Here is a 27819-nt window from a genome sequence, read left to right as displayed (position 1 = left end):
TTGGTTTCTTTCACCTGTGTATCATAACAAGCCCCTCATTCACCCTACATTTGACAGCTTTTCTTAGTTCTAAGATCTAACATTCTATTTGTTACAGAGCCCGTGGTAGCGTTTTAATCCCACTTTTAAATGATGCGTCGTATTTACGAGTACAAGTTTTCTCTTCTTAATACCACTGCGTAGTGTTTGTTGATGGAGAGATCATTGATGAAAGATAATGCAAAGTCTAGGAAGAACTCTTACGAAGTAATAGATAGAAGAATCGACTGTTGGCTTAGTTGGTACATGATAGTAGATACACGGTTCAAAATGAATAGGACGCAACACAGAAATACACACGGAAGCGCCTTGGCCATGTGTATTTCTGCCGTACGTCCTTTTTATTTTGTGCCGTGTGTCTATAGTAATAGATAGGTTGGATTGTTTTTAATTATGTGAAAAAATACGTACTTCATTTGTTTGGTATTAATGTCAAGCATGGATCACGTCAAGAAATATTCGTCGGTCTTGATGTGAAAGATAAATGATGGCAAACGAAGTGTTATGGAGCAGAAGCCCTCTATAAAGAGTGAACTTACCTGCTCGAACAATCTGAAAATAGCAGGGCGTCGCCATAGCTCCGATCGAGTTGTTTGCGAGACACTGGAATGTTCCATAGTCTGAATCTTTTCTGGCGGTGTAGAACAGCACGCTGCGTCCTCCCGAGCTGGTGAAAGAGGACACCTCGTGTTTTGCGGCCGAATTGTTGAACATCCACATGAATTTCACGTCCTTGGGCTCAGCCGAGACGTCACATATGATCTGCACCTCTTCATGTCTCGAGGCCGCGTAGACAGTAGTCTGGGATTGGTTGCAGGCCGGAGCGTCTGGAGTGGAAACAATAGAACGTGCTGGTGGCTTAATTCAGAAAACTTACTTCCACATACAAACGGCAAAAAAAAAAAAAAAGCACTTTCGTACTAGCATCTCTTCATCATCAGACGTTTTTAGCCGAGGTGGAGAGTTGAAGAGCACACCAGTGCTCATCGGGTAAAACAATGTTCTCGTTTTAGCCTCCTCGGTCAATATTTGGACCTGAACTGCTTTGTGAGCAAGCTGCAAGGTTTGGGCAATGTTTTGCAGGATTCATGCATGTACTACAACCATAAAAAATCTGGAGAGCCTTCACGCGGCTCCAATACTTATATGCGTTAATTGTAGAGTAATACCAGAATGCAAGAAAAGCAAGATCGCAGTGAAACGACCGATCTTCGGCCTAAAGACAGCAGAAGTGTTGCGCTAATCAAGCGTACTGAGTAATTCCCAGCAGATATGACGCCATGACTTTTCAACGTTTTTTTTTGTGTGTGTGTGTGTGTCCATCGTGGCCAGTTTTTTGGTCCAAAGGCACTCATCAAACAATTAAAAAGGGATGTTTGGTTTCCCTTCTCAGATTTTGTTCCCGTTTATTTGCGACCGAAACTGTGTAGAGGTGAAGCAGCATTCCAGTTCATTTCTCATGCGAACCTTGTGAACTCTTCCAGCCGCCTTCGTCATTTAAAACACAAATGCATGATTTCAGCTCTGGCGTATTGCTCAGCAGTAGCCAGGCTGGATTTTCGCGGTAAGTTTGTGACGCAAAGTGCTCCCCGTTGTCTTTCTGCAGCATATGCTTAGTTACCATTTTTTTTTTTACAAAGCAGCAGCTGCAGGTAGAAGGTAGATAGACAGCATAGTAGAAACTTTTCTATGCCTTTGCCTAAGGAAAATGGAATTACGGCATGTAGCAGCTAATGTAAAGAGATGCTCTCAAAGGTGTTACATATATTTTGTGAAGAAGGTAAATGCGGTTCATATATTGAGCACCCAAAGATCCCACAGGCGGTCAGTTGCCGGCCTGGCAACCTGAGCGTATTTTGCCTCGGCAGAAGCCTATATAATGCAAGACGAACTGGTTCAAAGAAAGCAGTCGTACTCATCTTCCATATTTCGGGCGGCGAGAAAGTTAGCGATACTGTCATCGCGTTATGAATACTGGCATTCGCGGCTATGCGCTATGAAAAGCGCCAGAAATACGCTTGAAGAATTGTTGAGCACGCACATGTACTTTCATTGGCTGTCGCTCTACACGTGTTGCCCGTCTTCGAAGCTTTTTTAATGACTCCACCCAACACACCGAGATGCGATGTCTCTACAGTCCTTAATAACCCTAACTAATCCAATCACCAACTACAAGTACTCATTACTTGTGTTTTTTTTTGTGTGTTTGTGTGTGTGTGTGTTTTTGTTTTTGTTGTTTTTTTTTTTTTGTTAACCACGGAGACCCACTACGATGGCGGCGTTTATTCCCGCATTGAATTATTCAGGGGAGGGAGTAGAGCTGGAATATGCATCATCTAACATGCCCAGAGTTTGGAAGAAGAGCAGGTATCTCCACGAAACTCTGGAAAACACCGAAAGTGTCTACACCCGTAGACACTTTTACAATTTACAATATACTTTACAATATACAATATACAATATAACATTTACAATATACTGCTCTCGGGCGAGTTACGACGTGGTGAAGCCTCTCCAGGCCTCTTTAGTAACAGGCCGGTTACTAAAGGGGCAGCGGCCACTACGGTTGTGCCACCGGCCAGTGTCACGTGACGCTGCAAATTGAAAGTGCCTGCGACGGCTCGTGATAGATCGAGTTCCGTGTGTTGCCTAACGCTCTTGCGAAACGTCGTGAGGCGTCGACACACGAAACCGATCGCTGTTGAAAGAGCGCAACACTACGGCTTACGTAGGGTAGGCGTCGTGCCTTGTGAAATACGTCGTTTGGCACTGCCGTGAGGAAGTTTCGCTCATTCGCAAAGTGTCTGAGGGCAGTGCTATCAATAGGGCTTAGGAAGCGGGCTATCATGTAGACTTCACCGTTTTGCTTTATTCTGCTCAGAAAAAGAAAACAAAGTGGAAGCGATAGCTTGCTGCAAACATAGGAACATGTCTTCTCAAGTCGTTTCTAAGCATACCGTAAGCTCTGAGCTGAATAGCTGAAAACTCGCTTCGTTTGTCTCAGCTAATTAGCTAATTAGGAAGTGTGGAAGTACCAGTGATGACTTCGAAACAGGACTGCTAACGAGACGGAGCTCGTTTCACCCTTGCCAAGCGTGTGGTTTTCTTTAAAGCCCGTCGACAGAACCAGGAAGTTCTGTTGGCAAGGTCATTACCGAGGATGCCGCACTGACGCGCAGCCTTTGAAAAATTATAACATTATAGAACGTCGCAGCGCACGTGCAATGAGTCGTACAGTTGCAATGCACCTGTGATGCACCCTTTCTCAAAGCAACTAAGGCCCTGCTACCCGCCGTGCACCAAAATGAAGGCTACAAAAGTTTGCATCCGTTAATAGAAGCATTAATCGAATCAACGTTAGGTGCAGCTGTTCCCATCAGAGCTCTCGCTACCCACCCTGACTCTGTTCCCACGCCTTTGCTCCCGCTTCTGCACTTAGCGCAGTTCACAATTATAGTCTCTTTTGGAAATGAATACTGCCACTACGGCAGCCTGTCCATTGGAGCAATAACCGCACGCCAATGAAGCAAGTCTATGGTCATTTGCCCGACGAGCACGCAGCGCATACTTTCTTCGGTACATTAGCGGGTATGTCAGACAGAGTCCGTTGCAGAAATATCGATGCTAGTCATTAGTTCAATTATAAATTACATTGTTCTTGTGGTCATATGTTATTTTCGAGTAAAGTGAGGGTGAAGTTGCGCAACTGAAAATCCCCGTGCACGATGAAAGACCGCCTCCCCTCTTCCGATGAACCAAGTTTTCTATGCCTGTAACGATGAGAGTTGATAGGAAAAACTTTGCACGTAATACACAATGCTCTATTGGCCGCCCTAAGCAACAGTTGCATTTGCAGGTGTACTCATACAAAGGCTTCCCAATGATTTATCTTGTGAAGAAACAAAATTATTTTTCTTAGGTGTTTGTCAAAATATATGAACCGGAAAATGCACAAATCTTGTTGCTTTTTACTCCCTTCATTCTTTAGGATGTGAACAAAGAGATCCGGCTCGAGATCAAAAAACAAAAATAAAGAAAGCGGCAAATGGGGCTATACAAACTTAGGTCCAATAGAGGTAGGATTATTTTTCTTTTCTTTTACGTACAAATGCGACGGTTGCTACAGTTTTAGTGATGCCTAACAAATGCACACAAAGCCACCATGACGCATCTATTTTCATATATGCATGTAACAATATAATGGAGTAAATTTTACTGGAGCTTTCAGCTGCTTGCTGACATGAAATGAGCGCACAAGACACGCTTCTGGGGACATTACAAAGAGCATGCCGGCTGTAAAAACAAAACAAAACACGTTCCCGAGATATGTGTGTGCATAATATTAGGAACGCCTGCATATACTACATGCGAAATGCAAAAAATGATGTGCGTACATGGCAGGATTCGAAAGCCCGCTGAGGACCTGGTACTGTTATCTGAGTTATTTGCGTGGGCAATAGGGAGCGATGTGGTTACTTCGCACTCGATTTCCACCGAATTTGCAGAGAGGGCTCTTACGCTTGACGGTGATCGTGAGAGGCTGGCTTTCCGTTTCACCAATCCTATTGGAAGTGACGCAAGTATAGGACCCGGAGCTGTCCCGGTGGACTCGCTGCAGTACCAGTGACTGGTTGCTCATGATAACGTGGCGGCCCGGGGACAGGTCCTTCCCGTCAAGCCGCCACACCACGTCGCCGATTCTCGGGTTAGCATCGACCCGACATTCCAAGTAGAGGTCGTGCCCTTCAACAATGTTCCACTGGCGTGGATGGCTGCCCAAGGTTAGGTGCACCTTTGGCTTATCTGAAAGACAAAAGAAGGAAGAAAAAGTAAAAGAACCGCGTGACGCTAGTGCGTAGTACAAATATGAATGCATGAAGAGCAGCATTGACCACGCGAGCACTGCGGTTGCGGCTTCTTAAAATTTGACATTTTACCCTAATTTAATCCCCAGAGATTGAATTTATTTCGATAATTAACAACTCATGAGCTCATTCTTGTCACTCCGATATGAATGACAATGCCTGGAGATAAGAGGGTACCTTCCATTCGAGGACAAAATTGATAAGTGGGAATAAATTCCCCGAAGCTGCCCTTCGGGTATGAGAGACGCCGCAGCAGAGCGCTCTAGATATTTTTTATCCACAGGTGCTGTTTAACGTGCACTAGCATTAACCGAATGTTGTGGTTTCCAGCCCTTGATGTTGAGGAAAGATGTTTTCAAGATTACTTGGTTTCTTCGTAAGTTATATAGCAGGGAGGCTTTAAGTATCGAACACAAACTCGCTAGTCGTTACGATGAAACTGATCTCAAAATTAGAATTCATTGTAACGAGCCAATAACCAAAATATTTCACCGGCGCTCGTTTCCTTCTGAGCCACTCAGTGCCATTAAACATGTTCAGTCCGAAACAATTCACTGGAGGGACGTTCAAACCAAAATAATTCAAAAAGGACGCGTAACACACGCGGAGAGAAAAGGAAATGCAACGAACCGGCACAATCAGGCGTGCAGGGAAAAAAAAAATATGTACACGCTATTGAAAATTATTTATAAGCAGGCACAAAGGAATTCTGACGAAAAACAGACATTTCTAGTGATGTAGGTGTATGCACAGTATTTAGAAAATGAAGTGCTCTCTTTCTTGGACTCTCAGGATGAAATTGTGGAATCTAAAAGCCTTTTACTTGCGATTGTTGAACCAATTTTATTTTAAGCTTATACAGTTTGCAGCCAGGAAAAAAATATATAACCACTAATTGTATACTTGAGCATCCTTTCTTTGCTTGCCAGAGCACTTTATCGGAACGGCTACATAGCCCCCTGTGCATGTTTAAATTATATTTTAGTACGTTTAATCAAATTAAACACGCATGGACCTTCGCCACCCCACCCTTCTCCACAATATATATATGTATATATATTGTTCCTACACCACTGGTTGCTGCAGTCCGTTACCTCTTATCTCGCCGGCTTTTCAACCTATGGCTCAAAATGAGTAATTGGAAAATATACAAGAATGATCAGATAAAAAAAAAAAAACTTCAGATTGCCGCCTTATCAGTTCAGACCCCCGCGGTAGCATACAGTGGTACTCTTTTATTAAGACTTATGTATATTTGCATGCAGAAATGATGTTAAGCCAACTTGTATGCGCATTTGTCTTCCTTTCTACGCGTCGCTTTTCAGCCTATAGATAGCGGAAACAGCTTTTAGTTGAATTGGTCAATGGCAAAGTGTTAAAAGAACACAGCTTAGAAGGTGTGTGGTCGTTAACGCGTCGCCATAGTGAACGTACTTTGTAGTGAAATGTCATATCATGCCCATAAGCAGCTCGTGCTCGACAATCAGACAAACATAAGACTGAGGAGCCGAAATTGCAATGAATTCTAGAAGCCAGTGAAGTGGCGAGCAGAATCCTACATAACATTTGCATTTCACTGTCCCGAGTTTCGTGCCTGTTAAAGACATGCACATTTCCAAAGTCGACAAAGCAAAATATTTTTCCCTCCCCGTATTATCCAGCCGACTCATTCGTCTGGATTTCTGCCTTAGAACTTTTCTAGGCTTCGCTGCTCCCTGAAGACACGTTGAAAATGAAAAAACAAAAAACAAAAATGAAAACAGTTCTGGTTTGGTTTGGTTTGTGGGGTTTTATGTCCCAAAGCGACTTAGGCTATGAGTCGCTTTGGGACGTAAAACCCCACAAATCAAACCAAACCAAACCAAACCAGAACTGTTCTCTCGTGACAGTGAAAGTATACTATAGAAAGTTCTTCACCAGTAAGTTGAGGGCATCGGGATCCGGGCTATGGCAAAATACATCTCGAGCCGCGGAGGTTTTTCCAGATTGCGCAGTTCGCGCTACAAGTGGCGGGTTTGGTCGCGTCTATTCACTTTGTCGAGTGCGCAGCGCAGATGCGTGGTGGCACGCTTCACCCCGCACCTTTGAGCACGTAAAATGTTCGCCACGAGTCGGTGGCCCCGCCTAAGATGCATTTGATATTCTGTTGCGCCGGTGAGTCGCACACCAGCAGCACGAGAGGAGCAGCAGCGGCAGTGAGGAGGATGTTTTCGCCAGCCGCATTTGCACAGAAATCGAAATCGGCTAGAAGGCGCACGCAAACTCTTCTTCGTGAAGCTCGCTTTTGACTATTTGAGGCCACCCGCTGCAGCGTTGGACGCCGTATGGTGCACTCGCGCGCGCGCGCGGGGAACGAAATATATGCTGGTTGTAGGAGCCGACAGCGGAGAATGCACGTCTCCCGGGACGACCGCGGCCTTTGATCATCTCTCGCCAGACAGCTAAAGCGCACGTGAGAACTCGGCAAGCGCGACAAGCAAATAATTCGCCAAGAATGCTACGCGGGCAGCGCTGTTTCCACTTTCCGCACGTACATTATTCCTTTTTTAACGTCTTATTGCTCATTTCAGTTGTAGAACTCGATTTAAGTGTTTCCAGTGAGGAAATTCGACTCCGAAAGTAAGGATGATTACACGCACCAGTTTCGTTTTCGCCTGCCAAGTTCTCACAAAAAAAAAAGTTAGAGAGATGCCAAAAATGACATACCGTGCACTCTAAGTACACGGTACGACGTAAGCCGCATGTGTTGACACATTAACGAAAGCGCATTCCTCAATGCACGGGTTCTCCACAGAGCCCTGCCGGCTTTAGCAGAGAAGGCTTATTGCCCAAAAGCTCTCAGGTCACTGTTTCTGCAAACCCTGCATCTTGAAGAGTTTTATATCCACGACTAACATGTATACGCACATTTAAGGTTAAGGTTCTTTTCGGCTGGAAGGGGACAGTACCAGGCAAAACACACATACAAAGGGACAAGGTACTTCTGCCCACTGTCTTCGCGTTTTATCCTACATAGCTACTTTTCAACCACGATGAAACTTGCTATTTGCGTATCATCAACGCCGTTCGCGCAGCATTTCTAGCGCACTAATGCCTTTGCGTTCTTGGTTTACCTTCGTGCGCGGAGGAAGAGTTACGGAACTATGGGTGAAAGGATGCTCAGACAGGCGTTGAAGTTAAGCTAATAAGTCGACGTCAGGTTGAAAAGCAGAAGGGAGGTCAATAACATTATTTTCATTGCAGTGTCGTGCATACGTTCGACGATATCTATTCACTGTGTGTATCATGAGGAAAGGGTGAGAGTGTGCGAATTTCGCATGAAGGTCGATCCATTGTTCAGTCGTGCTACACAATGCGGGAATCGCAACCTGTGGCAATTTATCCGCCATCCGGTCTGCGCTTTTGTTAGCTGTGGTGCTCCGGCAATTTGAGAGGTAAAAATTATCGTTAGCACTAGTTGCGTATGGCAGCTGCGCCGGAGCTTCCTCTGTTAGTTAAGGTTATCTGTAGTCGAATGTCTGCTACGGGACAGCTGCACATGCTAGTACGAAAACGTGCATTGTTCAAACGCGATGTATTCAATTCAACGCAAGCGAGTTAAGTTCTTGACTGCTGTGTCCGGCTTCGACCTCAGTTCGTCTTGCCCGGACGCGAGAACTCATCACGCCCAGACTGTGGCTAGAAATGACCTTCACGAAAGCTTCTTTCCTCAATAAGATGGCCGACGTGGCTTTTACGACCGCCCCATGGGACCTCCTCATTCTAACGAGCAGGTATCACCTGAAGTGGTGGATCAGGAAATAGTGAATGAATTCAATGATAGATTTAGTAACATTGGTCCCCACCTTGCAGCGCAACTTCCACAGTGTCCAGGTAGTTTACAATCCCTGACCCCAATCCCGAGCAGCTAATTTTTGTTATAGATAGCATAGATTACTGTGAAATCTTTTCATTTGTGCAAACACTAGAAGTAAGTAAAGCAACTGGCCCTGGCCTTATAACTGTCAAAATGATAAAGCATATTATAGGTGCATTAGGCAATCATTTACAGCACCTGTTTAATCATCCCCTATAGATACAGCGGTTTATCCTGATGAACTTAAAATTGCAAGAGTGATTCCGATCTACAAGGACGGAGATCCGTCATACCCGTCCAGCCACCGACCCATATCAGTACTGAGTGTAATTAATACAATTTTTGAAAAAATCATAGGAAATCACATTAAACGCTTCCTCTCAGAATACAACATTATATCTTCTCACCAGCAGGGCTTTCGACCCAGAAGGTCTACATTAACTGCGACACTGACCCTTACTCAGCTTCTTAACACAGCCCTCCATAATAACAAGGTTGCCGTTGTTGTGTGCCTTCATGTTCGAAAAGCTTTTGATACAGTAAATCACTAAATTCCCCTCAGTTAGCTAGCGAGTTATTGTTTCAGAGGGAATATACTTCAGTTTTTCAAAAGTTATCTAACCGATTGAAGAGAACTTTTAGTAATCAATGAACATATCTCTACTACTAAACAGCTACTTACTGGTGTTGTCCAGGGGTCGGTCCTTGAACCCATATTTTTTTCCTTGTATGTGAACGACTTTCCTAAAATCTTATGCGACTCCGAGCTCCTAATGTATGCGAACGATACTGCCCTAATCGTTTTCGGTGATACATTACACTTGTTACGAACAAAAATACAGGATGAAATTTCAAGAGCATCCACATGGTTTACAATGAATCAGCTTACCCTTAACTTAAAAAAATCTAAGTGTACCATTTCCATTCCATTCGGAAACAAATTAAAGATCCTTTTGACGTACATATAGACAACGTGAGGCTTCAAAAAGTCTCATGGTTTAATTATCTTGGTGTTATCTTTGAAACCGACATGCACTGGAAAAAACAGACACGCAGTGTATGCTCAAGACTTGCTTATGCCTGTTATTCATTGCAAAAGGCTCGTGAGTGCTTTGGTCTCCCTATCCTGCGTATTCTTTATTTTGCTTTTGTTCACAGCCAGGTGGTGTACTGTATAGAATCTTGGGGCAGCACTTATAAGACATATGTAGACCCAATTTTCCTCATGCAAAACTAGCGGTTAGGATTCCAACGTTTTCAAAGTGCACTGCCTCAACAAAGCCTTTATTCAAATTGCTACCTTTGAACTCCATATATATATCTGCTAAAAACTGTAGCAATAGTTCATAGTATTCTAATATTTAACGACCCGCTTCCACTAAACCTCTTCCGACTTCACAGTAGAACCACCAAGAGCAGCAACTCTTCACAATTTTAACCTACCACCATGCCACAACACTTATGTGTGAATACTAATCGAATTTAACAGTGCCCAAATTTGGAATGGAATTTCTAATGATGTAAAGGTTAAAAGTAATTTTGTGTCCACACTTAAGGCATTCCTCCTCTAGAAATCCTATGTGAATAGAGGGTTTACAAAAGTATGTCTGGCAACCATGAGCGGCACGCTGATCCTGCGCTGGCAACCATATTTTGTTCGCTCCCTCCTTTCGCTTTGGTTCGCTTCGTGTCCGTCCGTCAGCGCCCGCCGTTCTGTCCGCGCTTTTCATGTTGTCACCTAGTGTGCTGTGCTTGGGCCTCTCTTCTGTCCCTGGCGGTGTCTGTTAGCGAAGCCAAGAAGCGTATTTTGACAGCCGAGGGTAGCGGTTACAAACTGGTCCACGAGTCGTGCATGGGTCCCTCGTCGATCCGCGCAGCATCATCCGTATCCAGGTACAATATCTAGAGTTTTGTAATGTGCAGATTGTTTTTGTCTGTGTGCCTTTGTTATTTACTTTAACGACTATGAGAGACGATCGCGAGTTTGCTTGGTTTGCGCATCACCGTCGCTCATCCCACTGCTACCAGTGGGATACTTGTTGGTGAAATGAGCAAGGATGCAATTTGTTTTGAGATGAAAGAATCGTGCGTAATTTGACGTTAGTCGGAATGGCGCTTAGCACTTTCCTGCCTATGCCGTCGACGCAGTTATTGGCACGGGTCTCGGAAATAATCGGGGGCTGCGTAAAAATAAAGAAAAATGTGTCATGGTAATTTCTGCTTCCAGTGAGTGAAGATTGATTGGTGTGCAATAGGCGATGATGACATAACAAAATATTTGTAATTAATTGACCAATTGATTAAATAAAGCAAGAAAAAAATTGGAAATTGAGGGTTTAAAGGTGACAAAATGCTCAGAAGGAAAGACCAGTACTTGGTGATGCTAATGAAGAAAATTTAGAATGTATAACTGATTAATTGAAATAATTGAAGAATGTGTTCAAAGGTGTCAAATTGCTCAATATGGAAAGGCTATTGTTGCTGACCCTGAATATTGGTGTATAAAAATATAAAACATTAAATAAAATAAACAAATAATCGAAATTTAAAATTAAAAAAAGCTAAAAATTCAAAAAAGGGAACAAAGAAAACGTGTGTGTGTGTGAGAGAGAGAGACGCTATCGCGTCATACCCTTAATGGCGGAGCTTAAGTGTCCCCATAAAGTTTTTTAACAGTATTATACAATATAAATCTGACTTTTTGAACACCGCAAGTTGAACCAAGCACTGACACTTCGCAGCAATGTTAGTTGACTTTCAAATTCCTTTTCGTTTCAGCCGAGTTCCTCTTCCTCCGAGTTCCTCGAAGCTTCCCATGATAGCACTTTCATATGAGGTTAAGGCTTCAAATGTCTGCTATCTGACAGAGGCAATAAACAAGAAATCGGCATATTTACAAAATCAACTGAATTTCAGGTGGCTGTCAATTAGCGAACCATCGGGCGACTCGATAAAATGCACAAAAGTGAAAAGCAAACTTCGTTATTTTATCGGCCGCACTGGCAGGTATGAAGGCACAGAATGCAAACCTGAGCTGCGCGCCCTGGGCGCGAACCGGACTTCGCATGCATTATCACGTGATAGCATCTTTCGAAGCGGGCTGGACATGAGCATATTACAACACACTAGTGAGATGTCATCTTCTCCTGCTTTACTAGACGCCGCGGGTTTGGCAGCCGCTTTTGCAGCGTGAAACACGCACCTCGGGCGCACTAGACAGCCGTATTGCTCTCTGCACTAAGCACTACAATTTCGTACGACTGTGAAAAGTAGTTTCGGTAATCATGCCCTTGTCTTAAATGAAATACACAATGGCAAATGCAACCTACGTACAAAAGGTTTCAAAGAACGTATTTGAACTATAGCGTTCGGTATACATGCATTGCTCCTTCTCCCGTGTCCTCCAGCGAAGCATAAGCTTATTCTTCAAGTTAACAAGGCTCCATAGCACGCAAAACAACCTTGCTGTTTTAGGTGATAGTACGTTCTGTGAGCTAGCTCCCCGTCAGAGGGACGTGCAGTAATGCTTTACATGATGCAAGTGACACTTGTAAAGCCGATTAGGATTGCAAACGAGTGGTCGCATACACGCGTATACCTTGTTTCCGTGCGCATCTACGACGGTGCGCTTGCTGCAGAAGAGTACGCAGCAACATGCTGGCATCATTCCGAATAGAGCTTGGTGCTAGCAGCGACTGCTGTGATGTTAAAAAAATGAAGCAATCGCTTGTTATCATTCCAATGCACCTTGCGGTGCAAGCACGGGTTCCACGAAGGCGCACGTTGACAGCGTACTCGATGGGAGGCGCGGGCGGACTGAACAAAACATGGCCGCCATGCACAGTTTCTGTCTCTTTCACTAGATGGCGCTAACTTTTGTAAAGCCTCTATTGTTGCAGTTTCCTTTGTGTTATCTATAGTTGTTTATTAATTGTTGCTATTTCGTCTGCCTATATAGTATCGTAATTTGTATTAGACCCTACACTAGACCTCTGGCTATGGGGCCAAACAATTCTTGAGCATTTTTTGTATATGCATGCATAATAAACGAAACAAAAAAAAAACAGACCTCCGAGTGCCTTCTTTGCCCCTGTCGCTAACCGGGTGCCTAAAGAGAGTCGATTGGCACCGTTATGGGATATCTGGACAGCCGACTACTGTCGGTTGGACGTCGTTCTCATTGCGCGTCGAGTCGGAGGACAATGGAGCAGCCGCTGTGTTTTCCTATAAATGCGCGAGCCTGTCTGAACTCTACTGACCATGTGCAGTGGCTCTGCCAAACGGTACGGTGTGGGCCATGTCTACTGATATCTTCAGTTATTGTTATTTTGTTTTTTGTTTTTTGTTGCACTTTTCCCTCGTTTCATTTCGTTTGTTGTTGTTTTTCTTTATTTTTTTTTTCTTGCTGCCGTTTCCTACCTCCAGGTTTCTCCTCCTGCTTGAAGTGAGAAGCTGCACTGTGTTGTGGTCTATCTTAAAAAAAAAAAAAAAAATCCCATTTCTTCTCATTTCCACAAGTACTGTTCTGAGTTTCGTAATTCGACCAACGAAACTGCTCTCTTTCTAAACGAACTCGAACTATATTTTAAGGTATAGTAAAGGATGAGGTTTGGAAAATCCTGCACCCGCGGAAAAGCCGCTTAAAATGCGTCATTGCCGACTTTCTTGATGCCAGCGCAGTACATTGAAATGACTGTGAGATTGCAGTCGCATTTGAAGTTCAGAAAAGAGGAAGTCGGCGTCATCTTTCCCATGCCAGTGCCTCGCTCCTCTGTCTCAGGTGTAGGCTAATCCGAAATCGGCGATAAGTAGAACTGCGTGATTCATGACAAAAATGTGGCACCAGAGCGTAATCTTATGAGGCTGAGTTTCGGGAGAGTGAATTATCCGCTTATTCGCTTATAATGGAATACTAGTTTAGAGTGCCGACAGAAATACAGGATTCTGATCATGTTGACATCGGTGAACCGTAAAAAACTGCCTGCGCAAACGATCTTCTCGGTGTCTGACCCGGAGTCGGCGCTCAAGCTGGCGCCGTCCTCTTAGTCCTTTGAAAAACATTCGATCGAGTCCGCTGTGACCGACTTCGGTGCATAAATAAGCGAAATTGCCGCGACAGAAAGTATTTCCTTGAGCTTCTTTTTGTTCTTTCTAGCCATTTAAGCTAACAACTTGAGAGGGATAAGAAACTCCGCACTGAGGAGCCTCTTTTTTTATTTTTTTTTTTATCGCGTTTTTAGCGTTGCTGACATGTTTCTGTAGCTAGAGGAAGGAGGTGCGAGGGATGACATGTATTGAAAGGGACGAAATTATTAAACGTACAAGGATGGTAAAGCAGAAAATTTTGCATAGGCATTACACTGACAGTCACTGCATAAATAAGTCACAAGCACAAGCAGATGATAAAGATAAGAATAGTTTCGGAAGTAAGTCAGTACATAAAAAAAAAATGTATGAAGCGTTTTTTAAATTAGATATTTATCGTGCTTTCAAGGACACAAGCATAGAATCCAATGTGATTCTAAAGTATGCGGCGCCATTACTGCGCGGTATCACGATACTCATATCATGTGGAGCCGTTACAAAGGAATTAGACCTGACTCATTGGGCAGCACATCCGCATTATAATCACGTGCCTCTCTGACGGTAATTTTAAGGGATTACTTTGCCAAATTCATTTTTCTGTACATTTTGTTGAATTTACCCTGTCGGAATTCCCCCTTCCACGTTACCTGTATTATAAAGCGCTTGAGCACGTACTTGAAAATATTGCAACCAGCAAATTACAATGCTTTGCATTAAGTTTTGAACTGTAAATTTCTTTTCCTGGTTACTATTTACGCTGATATAAGAAAGCTAGCATTCCGGTGTATCCAGGTCAAATATATGAAACTCTGTATCAGGCCCAGAGAAAAACGTAAACGGAAAACAAGACCAAGATATAATATAAAAAAAAATGTATTGGTTAAAAAACTCGTCATTTCTGCGTCTCGAATACACTCTTAAATTTGATACCGATAAAGGTAATGAATATTTTGTCGCTTCTTCGGCAGAAAAATTGCACTTAGAAGAATATTAAACGAAACGTGCTTCCTGCTTTTACGAATATGTCGCTTTTTTTTTTCGATGCGCATAATGAGAATTTTATCTCCAACAGGCTCTGAAACAATGCTGCCATCCTGAGCGGAGAATTTCGGGGTCTTAGGGAGAGGTAGTGAGCTGCCAAAGAGTGACAAAGGCGGGCTTAATGGCCTTCTATGTTTACTGAACGTCAGGCACTGGGCTTCTATTAGCTCTTCTTGATGCCACCGGCCTCCTTACAAAGACGTCAGGCGGAGATGGCCGTCGCTATCAAAAACCATTCAGTACCCTTCAGCTCTCATAGCCAAAAGCAACGTCCACATTTCCAGGATATTTAAATCTTTTTTTTCTCTCTCTTGCCTACAAATCGTATCTTAGCTCTTCCTTCCCACAACGTTTCCTCTTGCGAGTGCGCAGTCGGCTGCCTTTGATATCAGGCCCCCGCAGTAAGGTACGTACAATGCATCTCTTCTTCAACCTTCACCGCATTCATCGAGCATTCACGGAGGCACGTACACACACTCATCATCTCGCGGCGCAAACTAAAGCTAAACTCGCGGCTAAACTACCTGCCACACTAGTACCTATACTACCAGCTAAACATCCCGAACTAATACGGCAGTTACTGATATTCCAACTTCTACCTACAGCGCTACAACTTTTGATAGAAAGAATTTTCTATTTAGTGCTCAAAGTGGCACACTTCAGTGACCAGGAGGATAGGCCAGGTTGAAAGAGAGTACGCACTTATGCTCGAACTCGGACAGTCTGCTTGAGGTATGGCGTCCACGTTTGTGGGCGCGATAACTCGAAACATTTTCTCGAACATTGCAGCGTTGTTTTTGGGAAATCAGTGGAGCTGCCGACAGGATGCCTCGGCTGGGCAGAACATCAGGGCTATTTTCTGTTCCGCAATACGTACAGATTTCCCAAACTAAGAAATAGGAACGGCCGTCGCAAAGCTGCACTGTGCCCCTAGGAAGTGGCGCCCAGCTTCATTACTCTTTTTCTTTCATGTGATGGGAGGTTTTGCTACGGACATTGTTACTATGATACAGCGCCCACACAAACGACGATGAAGACTGCTGGGTTCCTGGCCGATCAGCTGGCGCGCGCACTGGAAACTCGGACTGTCTTGTTCGGACGAGATTGTGCTTCCCTCTACGATTGGCGTTTGTCAGCGGTCGCCGTCTCCAGTCCTCCGAATAACCCTCTTCAGTATATATATATATATATATATATATATATATATATATATATATATATATATATATATATACATATTGCGGCAACAGCTTCAGCTGATGGAGAATTTATTTATTAAAGCGCAAAAGTGTGTGTATTTGCTTCAATAGCAGGCTGCAATTTTGGTAGTGTAAACATTTGCAGTGTGCTTGTATTACTCTAAGTTCGAAGTCCTTCATGTCAGTTTTCTGAAATGCCGAGTTTCAGTATACAAACACAAAAGTATAACACTTCCCGATAGCAGTTCATAATACTTGTCTGAAGAGGCATATAAACTCGATTTCTGAATGAGTCTATAGGTTATGACTGCTTGAATGTGGTTTCTAATTGATAACTTGCTTTGATCATACAAAGCGGTAACTATTTACGCAACCAATGGTTGGAGACCGGTGGGGTCACGACAATAGCGGGACCACATTCTTTACTATGAGAGCCGGCCTCATCACGCTTCTCGTTTTGGTGTGCCTTGGATAAAGAGCTCTCGTAATATTCTCAGGAAGGTCGCGTCACGACAGTGCCTATTTGTCTGAAGCAAGGCTTGCTCACTATGTCGTGTGTTGGCGCAGTAATCGACGCGGAAACCTACAGCGAAGTTTTTTTTCTTTTGTTATGTCGCAAAGTTGTTTATGTAGTGGGCTCAAAGCATGCTGGCTAGATCATAAACTGTTTTCAAAAATATTCCTTTTAAAAGCGAGTAGTGAGCATCGCCTGCACAAATGCCCTTAGGTTATACGGATGTGGCATTCCCGGAAGCCCAAAACAGCTAATAGCATGGAGCCCTATGTAAGACACAAGTACTTTGTCATGACACTGCTAATAAATTTGTATTCCTTTCTTGCGCTTTTGGATGACCGGAAGGAGTTCCACAAGGATGCGGAGACTGTAGGACACAACTCGAATAAAGCATGTATTCGGAGAAATCACAGTCTTTCACCTTGGAAGGAACGCATCGCTCCGCGCGCCCAAGCCAACAATGCATGCGCCTATCACAAACGCCATCCGGTCACCGCATTATAGACCACCGACTACATATCCAATGCCCCATCATCTTTCAGAAACGGGTACGAGCGCCAGAACCCCGGAGATGCGCTCTCAGGGTCCGAGCCGTTCCGCTCAACATGCCACAGTCTGACCATAATGGCTGTCGCCAGGCGCGTGCAGGAGCACTGCGCCTACATCATGGTCGACAACAATACGTGTACTACGTGGGGATTGTCGGTTCTGGCTCACCGCGGCGGTGTTTTACAAGATCAACACAGTGGCAGGACTCACGCTCCGCGCCTAAGTCCCAACATACGCGGAAGAATTCACGATTTCACTCGCCCTCTTCCTCCCAGAAGTGAGACACATTATTGAGCGACTTGAAGGGAGCCTCTCGCCTGGCGCATCCTACATAATTGCTGTCGGTCGAGCGACACTTCAAATTGCGACCTTATCTGGGCTCCGGAATCTTGGGCAATGATTTAGCCGATAAAGCGGTCCGCGCAATCTCTACCCGGCCACTCAAACTTGCCCGAAAAGCCTGCTCAGAGCACACATAATATATATTAACTTTCAAATACATAACTAAATTTTACAAGCAGAGCAACCGCCGCTTTCTGGAACGCTGCAAGGGTCTCCAGAGAGCAGACGAAAGTATTCTTGTAAACATTTTTATAAGTACAATGCAGTGCCCGGCAGTATTGACACACTTCAGCACAGAGTTTTATGAAGGCTGCAGCCTTGTGGAGCGACCTTCTCGAACGTTTTCCAGGCGATCTGTGTCTGCCCTTCAAATTCCCATTCTTCCCAATCCTTCGCCACCGACCATTCTAGGAAGGCCTGGGAAGCGGCGCTGCTCAGCTGCCATGGCCTGCAGCCCCAGGGGAACTGGCCGCCAGTGCGCGAGCGACGTTAGACGCCATTGGGGTTCCGGAATAGGTACTCACCCTAGATTTTCGCGGACCCGGGCCAATAAGACCTGGGCCCAAACTCCACCTTGCACAAAAAAAAAAAACTAATAAATGTTTGCCACCAACACCACCGCCCACCTATACAGACACTTCTCCTTTCGCTTTCTTGCGATCCGTTTAACCTGCCTAATATAGTTTGGCATGCTAGATGCCTGTCTTCTTTTTTCTTTTCTGTTCTTCTTTTTAACAACAAATCTGTCGCATTTGTATCAAAAGACAGCGGGCGCTTTGTAACACGCACGTCCCATCAGTCGCTTAGAAGGAGTTCGAAAACAATAATGTACTGGTGGTATGCACCTCCCGAAGTCGTTTACTTATTACTCGTGCATACGGCAAATGGACAGCTTCGTCACGCTTTTGCCGCGAGGGAAACACGATTTTCCTTCGGCGAGGAGAATCGGCCTAATGGTGAGCAGAAGGTTTTAATCGCAGAATATTGATGTTAAAAATTTCCTTTATTCCGAAATCCGCTGAAAATGGAGCAATGGTCTTCAGGTTTTAAGATGCACATCTACCTGCGGTACCTAGACACATTATGATTTCCTCACTCCCCGCTCTCTTTCCGGCGCCGGTAAAATAACATTTCGGGGCAACGTGAAGCGCGTCAAGGGCCCTAAAGAAATCGTGTGAGGATACGTGCGTGATAAAAGCTTGTTCACAATAAGCGATGGAAGAAACATAATTTGCAAGAGCATTGATGAAGATGAAGCCTCTTATACCTCTATCACACTATCAGATTGAATGTCATTCGGATTTTTTTGCTGCTAATCAGTAATACATAATGTCATCTGCAAATGATGGCAATTACGATCAGTGATAAAATATTAGCTGGTGTTTAGCTTTAGTTAAACCCGGTAGGTTGCGTAAGCAAAGCTGATGTAGCTTCTTCTTCTTCTTCCTCCTCTTCCTCTTCTTCTTCTTCTTTGGCGGCGGCAGCGGTGGCGTGGCTACATACCGAGGTTACCCAACGGCTTGAAGAGGGGCCCCATCTGCGGTCGCTCTAAAGGTCAAACGTGGCTACCGGCCGGGTTTACGCGATGGGCTGAAACCTGGCGTAGTATTGCTTACGAAATAAAAAGGAACATCGGTGCGCATAAAAGGTCTTTGTAATCACTCTGTAGCATTTTAAAGAGGATTGAAACATTTATGTACAATCCTTCAAAAGAAAAACGTTATTTTGGGATGTGCTGCAGCACTTTAACCATCAAAACCCAAGCTAAGTATCGATTCACCTACAAATGCGATAACTGAAATAAACAATTTGGCTGACACAGCGCAGCGCGGATAAACAGTGCGGAGACGCACGGAGACACGTACAGCATGCAACCGACGTCCAAAAGTTTAGGCACTCAGTTACTACTTCAAATATTTCAGAGATAAGCACACGTGGAGAAGCAGCCCCCAAGGAACACATAACCCAAAATGATATCAGTCGCTGGCATGACTAGACCCGCTGCTGTAACCGAGAGCATTGACATTTCACGAGAGCTACAGTGCGAAAAGTTTTACATCTAAATTAGCAGTTTTTAATTCAAAGCTCAAGAGATATAAATTTTAACTTCGTCTGTGCACAGAACATTTTATCGCGATGCTTTTTTCTGCTGGGTATCTCGCGTCGAGAGTACACATTTGGTTCCTGATCGAATATGAAAGTTTCCCAAACTCATTCGATGGCGAATGTCATTCGAACCTAATGTCATTAAATTTTCTCGTATAGCAGGCGAATAATCGCATCGGGCGCTAATGTCATTCGTTTCGAATGAGATTAAACGTGCTAGTGCGAAAGGGGTATTAGAAGCCCGTTTTAAGCATCCGTCATGGCCCCCACACAGCACTGATGGCTGCCACAGAGTAGGAAATGAAAAGCAAGTTTTGCACATACACATGTATCAGCGTCGTTTCAAACATTTTCATGTTGTTTATGCAGAACAAATACCGGGACTTTCGACTCGGCATCCCCTCTGTCTATCAGAAGCTCTGCTCACTAACAAGCGCAGGACGTTTGGTCATCCGTTTGGCCAACGCTCAATCGAGTTAAAATAGCGGGTGCAAACGATTACATTCATTTTAACCTACAATCGTCGCCGTCACGAGCGGTACGTCGGAGCGGTACGTCGATCGGAGCGCAAGTAGCCTATGAATTTCTGATGTCTGTTTGCACATGGAAAGCGCCCAGATGGTGTAGCTCCAGTAAGCAGCGGAACATTGTTATGTTCCATTAAGATTACCGAGCGATTTACTAAACGATTTCTGAGGCGCTGTGAAGGCGCTCATCACGCTTACGTGCGGGCTAATATTAGAAGCGAGTATCCTACGCAACGTCTTCTAAAGCACGTGGATGTAGAACGGCGATAAGGATGGAAGGATTTCGATATTCTTGCACAAAAATTACCCCCCGTTTGTATCTTTAATATTTTATTAATCACAAAGCCATTAACTCCGTACGGCACGGAGGCCCCGACGCAGGAATTAGTGACGGGAACCTAAGCCATTGCCGTCCGTGCACAACATCCTGTCAAGTCTCTGCAGCTGAAATTGGGCTAATTACAATGATAACTGCATAAGGGAAGGGTATGACAAAACATGAATTCTGGTAAAGCTCCGGCGCATCGCAGATAACAGGAACGTTGCACTCCCACCGAAAGGGCCTACGCTCCCTTGAAAGGCAACTCTCATTGAGGCGAGGGAGATTTTCCCGGTTGTTTTCATTCAGTTCAATACCAACGACCGGTACCAACGAAACCGTATTTAGCTAGGCCTAATATTTTAAGAGCCAGTATCGTCACTTGTGTAAGGCGTGAGTCATCTGCCGCCTAACCTACAAATTCAAATACCCTGTACACAGCGCGCTCTCTTCGTTCTTACACAGTCAGCTGCTCGTGGAACCTCGAAGACTTTCGACATGCAGCGATTACTGCGCTAGCTGCAGTGAAATACCGCTAGAGGGAACTTCGCTTTAAGATAAACGGTCCTTTGCGAAATACTCCGCCCAGGCGTCATTGTATCCAATGTAAATGAGGTTCAGTTGAACGACTTTCGGCACACTCTGAACTTTAATTCAGCAAATATCTATCTCCGAAGACACAAAGGGCTGCTCCTTAGTCGGAGTAAGTCGTCTCGGAGCGCGTGTAGCAGATTTCGCCCGTGAACCTGTGCGAACAATGCAAATGCGAAATCTCGCAGCTTGCGAACCTTTACAGCCCACATGTAGATTGAAAAACTTCTTCGGGATGCGATGTATGTTTTAAGTTGGTTTGGCTCCGCAAATGGCTTGGAACCTGAGCGGCCTTACAGCTTCGGCTGGACCACTTGCATGAACTGCAGTCATAAGTGTAGCCAGAAAGCAAACGCGTTTCTTAAAGCGGCTCAATAGCCTTTAAGTTTAGAGCAGCAAAATATCAATTTGACTTTCGAGCTTCAAAAACAAGTGCGTAAGCCCCGCTCAGGACAACTACATTTACTCAAAATTGCAATCTAAGTAGGATACGCTTCGCATTTTTAATGTTTTGAGATAAATACGCCCGCACATAAGCGACTCTAGCTTGATGTGGCCTGCATATTTTCCTATTACAATGACTGCGCGGATATTTTCCACCTGAAGTATCTCACTCTCTCACTGCTTCCTTGTGACTTTGGTATGAAAGGAGGTCGCACTTGGCGACGCGGTGCACCTTCCGTTCACTTCGACAAGTCTTCTGAAGCATTGCAAAGTGTTGAGATTTTGTTTTGCTGGGCATAAAATCCTATACTGGTCACATGCCTATGCAAGAATACAGCGTGCGGGGAAGTATTATGAAAGCTAGTACGATTGCGTGACGCCAAGCGTGTGGCTTGATGGGCAGAAATAGTCAGTTGTCCGGCATTCGGACATAGCAGTTGAATCCGTGCGCAATTTGTACAGCGCTTGCTTTTTACATACTTGAATATTATACCGCGTGATTTTTTTGCCATTAACAAATTTTTTAAAATTATGCGCAAGATATGATTATGCGTTCTGCGAAGTCACTTTTACAACAAAGCGCACATCATGTATACGTTATAAAACTTGATAATCAGACGAATAACGGAATAGAGTCGTTAACCATATGTTATGCTTAACTTTAAGTTGCCCACTCACCTTCAGAAATTAAATGTCACCAACATCAAAGATGAGCCCAGTTTTTAAATTCTCCTTATCGGCAGTGTGGTTCGAAATATAGGAAGTCAAAAAGGAGCATTTGAAAGGCCATTAAGTTGGCATTCTCCCCTACCATAATTAAATAGTGACACGGCTGCACGGTGTAATGTCGCCAGAACCTCTTCAGCATTATCACATACACAAACGGTGCCTGTATTTTAGGTGCAAGAGGTGCGATAGACGACATATTAGGAATGTACAATGACGGAAAACAAACTAAACAAGTTATCAAGCCCTTAGTTTTGACTTACGGTAATTCAAACCACACTGTCGATTGAGAAAATTTAAAAGCGGGGCTCACCTTCGACATACGCCTTTCAAATTCGCGATATAATATATATCCCTTAAAATAAAAATAAATGAGTTGATTGGTTAACATTAGTTAATTGAGTGTCTAATCACCAAACTCTATCATGAACGTAATGTCCCCCTTGTTTGAAAACCAACCTGCGCAGACCGAGGAGACTTACCCCTCGCATATTTAAAATACAAAAAGTACAAAATAAAAAAAAGGACTTTTAGAAGGGGTAACGCTGAAGTGACGATTTCTCTTACTCGCCGTTCTCTCCATTCGAGCTGGAGTTTGTGCCTGTAAGGCGTCAGTAGTGATTCCGGGAGACAGGACATGTTGCAGGGGAAGATAAAAAGAATATGAAAAATAATCCGCTGGTATTAGAAATAAATTGTGTTTGATGCTCTTTGGCCTGAGACGCCCTTGCACCATTAAAATCCATCATCATTATCATCATCATCAACTAGAAATAAAACTTAGTATAAAGCTGCTATAGCGGCCAATAGTTGCGATTTGTCTATTTGTGACATTCTTACGGTGCTCTTTCTCGTGCCCGGACCTTAAATGCACGCATGCAGGGCAGCACACTGCTGGGGTTAATTAAAAGAAAACAAGCCCCTCCGGCTTCTCTACTAGCGTTTATTTTCTTAATTCCCCTCTACTTGTTCCTGCTGTTCCGACGTTCACTTCCAGCTTGTGCTTTTCTCCTTTACGCAGAACAGCGCACTGCTCAAGTTAGCTAGGCAAAATCAATTAGCTTTTTTTGGAGACGTTGGCGTTTAAAAGAATATTCTTTCCCGCCTACTCAGTGCACAGTTTCCGCTAACATGTGGCTATGTGAACGAGTGGTGCTGTGCTCAGTGTGCTCTTCAGGTGCTGTAGCAAGGACAACAAGGAAACCAAGACGACTTATACAAAACCAATCTCTGAGAGCAGTTGTGCTCTTAGGCGTGCTCCTTCACACGAGCACAGTCTTGTTGGCGCATGCAAGCAGCCAATAATTGTCGATACTGCGGAGTTTGAGGCAAACTACCGAAACTTTCGGCCTAGCCGAGAAAACAATTCTTGCACACGAGAGATGGAGTGTGGGATCGGGATGAGGGGAGTAACAGGAAAAATAGAGATGACATGATCGCCACAAAAATGGATGGTATTGATTACCGCATCTCCTTAAAAGAAGACAAAGAAATAAGGGCAGTCCCATCCGCTTCGCTGTGCTTCAGAAGACTTGGGCGTGTGCTGGATTCGCGCCGGGCACGTGCTAGCGGTGTATCATTCAGCACGCTGAAGATGCAGAGAAGAAGAAAACCACGGCAGAAAAAGGAGCGGCAGCGCTTGCGGAAAGCGTCTCAGTTCGCCCTCTGAAGGTCGTTTACAAAGGACGGCTCGCTGAGGTTGGCAGGACGCGTAAGCGAAAGCGGCGTCGTCGGATGTGGAATTTCTCGAGCGCAGGCTTGCCAAGGCGAACGACGACGACGTGCGAATGAGAGCCCGTGACGACGTGAGTAGCGTTATGGCGGAGTCTACGATGCGAAACGTAACCACGCGGTTCGCGAAACGCAGACACAACGGAAACTTCCTATTCAACGCCTCTGGGAACCTATATAGGACGTAGAGGCGCCTAGCAAGACCAGCGTCTACTGGGAAACGCTTCAGCAAGCAGCAGATGAAATAAATACGCCAACAGATGCCATGGAAAACTTTTCTTGAGCGTTTCTTTCGGTACGACTTCGCGTCCGAGACAGCCTGTAGCCCGAGCTGGACGTGACTGCCGTGAACGATAGTTTTGCGGACCTATACTCACGGACGCGTGAAGCCACGAAGCAGCAGGAACGGCACGTATAGTGTGTGCCACGTGAAAGGCGGTATATATGAGCAACCTGAAATATAACGTGGTTATCTCGCAGTGAGAACTTGGCGTATACCATTTAAGAATCCACAGCGATAGCTTCCGCCCCTGAGTGAACGTTGCATCGGAACCAATATCCGTTATGTGCATTTAGTGGCTAGTGTTTGCTTTGAAGCTCCAAGGACAAGAGCTACGCCAATAATCCGCACTTCCATTGCAGGAACGGTCGGTTCTAGATTCGAAGACCGAGGATTAACCCGTAAATGCTACCACATATCGACGATGAGTGCAGCACCTTCGACACCACTTTAACCCCTAAAAGCCCATAGTGTTTGTTGTAGCATTAAGTTAACTAAATGTTTCAAAAAAAGGCTCTTAATTAATATCTTAGCACATATTCAAGCCTCAAATTGTATGAACTTATATGAAGCAGAAATTAGAGCTATGGGAATGCTCTTCCCGGGCACAGAGGGGTGCCCTTCCTCTGGTGAAAGATTGTCAAGCAGAGAATAGCGCAGAGGTGAGCATCGTACATGAACTCGTGACCTTTGACCTGTTGTCATCCCTTGCAGTCGAATAGTATCCGCCGCGCTTTAATGCAGAACCGCTTTGAGAAAAGTAAGTTTTCTTCCAGCTTTGTAATGGAGGGCTGTCGTGCAGCACTGGCATCTGGGCATTTCATACTGGTGTAGCCGTTCACGAGCTGTCTTCATAGCTTCATCAGAAGACGAAGGTGATCTTTAGAACCAATATTTGAGAGTCGGTAAGGCAAACAGTTGTCTAAAAGAGTTCCGCAGAGAATGAAGCAAAGGAGGCGCATCTGACATTTTCGAGACTTTCGGTTTATACTGAAATAGTTTCAGAAGTAGCAAAAGTGGACTAGTTCCATCATGAAATAATGTATGTTGTGTGTAATAGCCACAGGGAAGTGGAGTTGTTTTTTGAGACAGTGACTATATGTAAGGGACTGGGAGCAGCCCTGTTGGTTGATCTTTCGGGCGGGTCAACAGCTACTAGCTCTTCAATATCGCCGTTTTCATTACCAGGTCACTGGTCTACATTATGAGGTAGTGAAATAAAAAAAAAAAAAAGAACAGACCTAAAGCCAGTTCTGCCGTCAAACGCCCGGTAATTTAGGAGGAAAAAAGGGTAGGCAATGCGCTTGAGATTTGACCAAAAGCCCGCAGGGAAATATGTTCTCGCCCGATAGGCCTGGATAAGACTGTATTCATTTCATGCGAAAGCTAAAGCAAGGCTTCAAGCGTCATCGTGCATTAAAAGAAGCTTCAAAGTGTCAAGTGTATATAATGTATTTACGTTTCTGACTTAACATGGCCAAGTATTCCTAATTTACATTTTTTGGTGGCAAAAAAAGCGCGCATGGACACTCGGAAGGGAAAAGTGCAAGCAGTATCGAGTAGCCTATGAAGTAAATGTTTACGATCTTTTGTAGTGTTTTCAAGGTGTCACACTATGTGCCGCAATTAGGCTGTGAGCGAATGTGCATGTCCCCAGGCTGTAGAGTTATTTGAACCCCAGGTGGGAAATATATTATCTACTGCCAATTAAGGGTTAAGGTAATTGCTTCATGAGTGGCGTGAGCAGGAAGTGTGAGCAGAAAGTGCCTGCTGGAAGGTACACAACAACCACTATAAGATATTGGAGGGACGCTTAAGCTTTGCCTTAAGATAAGACGCGAGAGAGCCTTTAGCACTGCCTTTTCTGCATTTTTGTTAATATCTCTCGTTTCTCACCGTAACGCGTTCAATAAGTGCCCTTCTAATACATTTGGTACCAATGGTCTTTCTTTGCAGAGGGACTGGGTTCGAACCACAATGGCAAAAATTCAATTTATTTAATTGCGATATTTTTTTTTTCAGACACGCTTCTCGGTTACGATTCTCAATCCTGGGGTACGGCGACTACTATTCGATTCAACGAGCCCAATACGCTTTCGCGTAATGCCACTTAATTTTCCATCACAATTGTGGCGCAACTGTTCTTTGTGCAGCGTTCGGTGTATAGTGTCATGTACTGGTCCGCTTCCCATCTTGAATGCATTTGCTAGCCAAGCTGGTGGTTATAGCTTGCGACAGAGATTCGAACCGACGACCTATGTATCTACAATTGTATGCCGCTAATATATAGTAAGCGTAGGTGTCCACCGAAAAGTAAGACAGATACTGCTTTCTTTTTCGAAACCAATCAATTTTCATTTCGGAGACAGCCCACTTCTTGAAACTGTGCTAGTCTCTCATTGCTAAACCGCTAGCCAAAACCATGTTAAACCATGCCAAACAATGTTTCCGTACGTCTTAATAGGTTCGCGTGGTGTAATGACGGCGTTCGTACTCGGCTAGTGAGATACCATGGATAATTAGCGACGACCAATATTTTTCCGTGCCTTCGTGTGATGTATTGTGCTAGCCTAGTGGCTAAATATAGTGCCTTTTGCAGCGAGCAACGACTAGTTCTAACGATCTGTAGGGGCCCACAGCGAATCGCCCGTTTCGCTTATATTTATCATATTGCTAGACACCTCACGGTTTTAGAGCGGCTGAATATTGGCACGACCCTTGCAATCCCCATTAGTGCTGACGCCGCTAGCATGAGGCCTTATGACTTTGTTTGTACCGCACAGAATCATATAGCTCTCTTTGTTTACCTTCAGTGTCGTCAAACATAACTGATCCCTTTATTGGTATCGCGTGCAAGTTGCGCCGAGATTTGCATCTCGAATGATCGCAGCCACCATTTCCCGACGGTTTGTACATGGTTCCAGGTTATTTTAGTGTCCTTTTGGTTAGTTTATCTAAATGTGTCTATGCCGACTTTTAATTGAGCGGTGCCGAATGCAGCGGGCATTCGTAGTTGGACGAACAGCGAGCACGTTTCCTGCTATCGTCACCGCCGAGTTGCTTAGTTCTCCTGCCGGCACAAGTCAGCACGCTAAGGCAATATCGGACAAGTCTGGCACAAATCTGGCTGTGCACTGCAAGGACTGCGTTGATTGTAGAGACCAAAAATGTCCGGCTGACCTTCACAATGTTAAGGTTATGAGAAGGATGAAGGACAAGTTAGCCAGAGAGATTTATGAAGCATATACAATCTGTGACTGGGAGACCAATGTGTCAGCATGCCATCGGTGGTTTTGTTGAAGAAGGAAGTAGAATTTTTGTGCAAACCGGCAGGATGTTAACGACAAGAAAGAAGTTGGCTGCAGACGTAAAGTGAAGGAAGAAGATGTGCGGTTTCCAGTTGATATAGTTGTCAGTGCAGCGTTGTCCTTGTGTGCGTGTGTGTGCCTCTTGCGCTTTGTGTTGGTGTTACCGGCTCTGCTGCCTTCTTCCAAGAGATGGGTGACCAACTAGCTCATCGTTCGACTACATTAAAGTCAGCTCAATTAGGTATTATTTTCAGTACCGCGCCAGTCTCTTTGTTGGCTGCCGACAACAATGTTACT

General features: G+C 44.5%; 1 protein-coding gene across 1 annotated transcript in view; it reads right to left on the bottom strand.

Moving 5' to 3' along the window:
• Nucleotides 1-27819, bottom strand: part of LOC146201958 (nephrin-like) — a 141389-nt gene that overhangs the window by 17813 nt on the left and 95757 nt on the right. Inside the window, exons 3-4 of the mRNA XM_084587877.1 lie at nt 4558-4842; nt 579-866 (exon numbers count right to left, since the gene is read on the bottom strand). Of these exons, the coding sequence (XP_084444003.1) occupies nt 579-866; nt 4558-4842 (573 nt within the window). The remainder of the gene's footprint in view (nt 1-578; nt 867-4557; nt 4843-27819) is intronic.

The sequence above is a fragment of the Amblyomma maculatum genome, chromosome 1 (assembly GCF_055883805.1).
Source record: "Amblyomma maculatum isolate TAMU_Amacu chromosome 1, ASM5588380v1, whole genome shotgun sequence".
Taxonomy (NCBI): domain Eukaryota; kingdom Metazoa; phylum Arthropoda; class Arachnida; order Ixodida; family Ixodidae; genus Amblyomma; species Amblyomma maculatum.
This window is presented reverse-complemented; position numbering and strand designations above follow the sequence as displayed.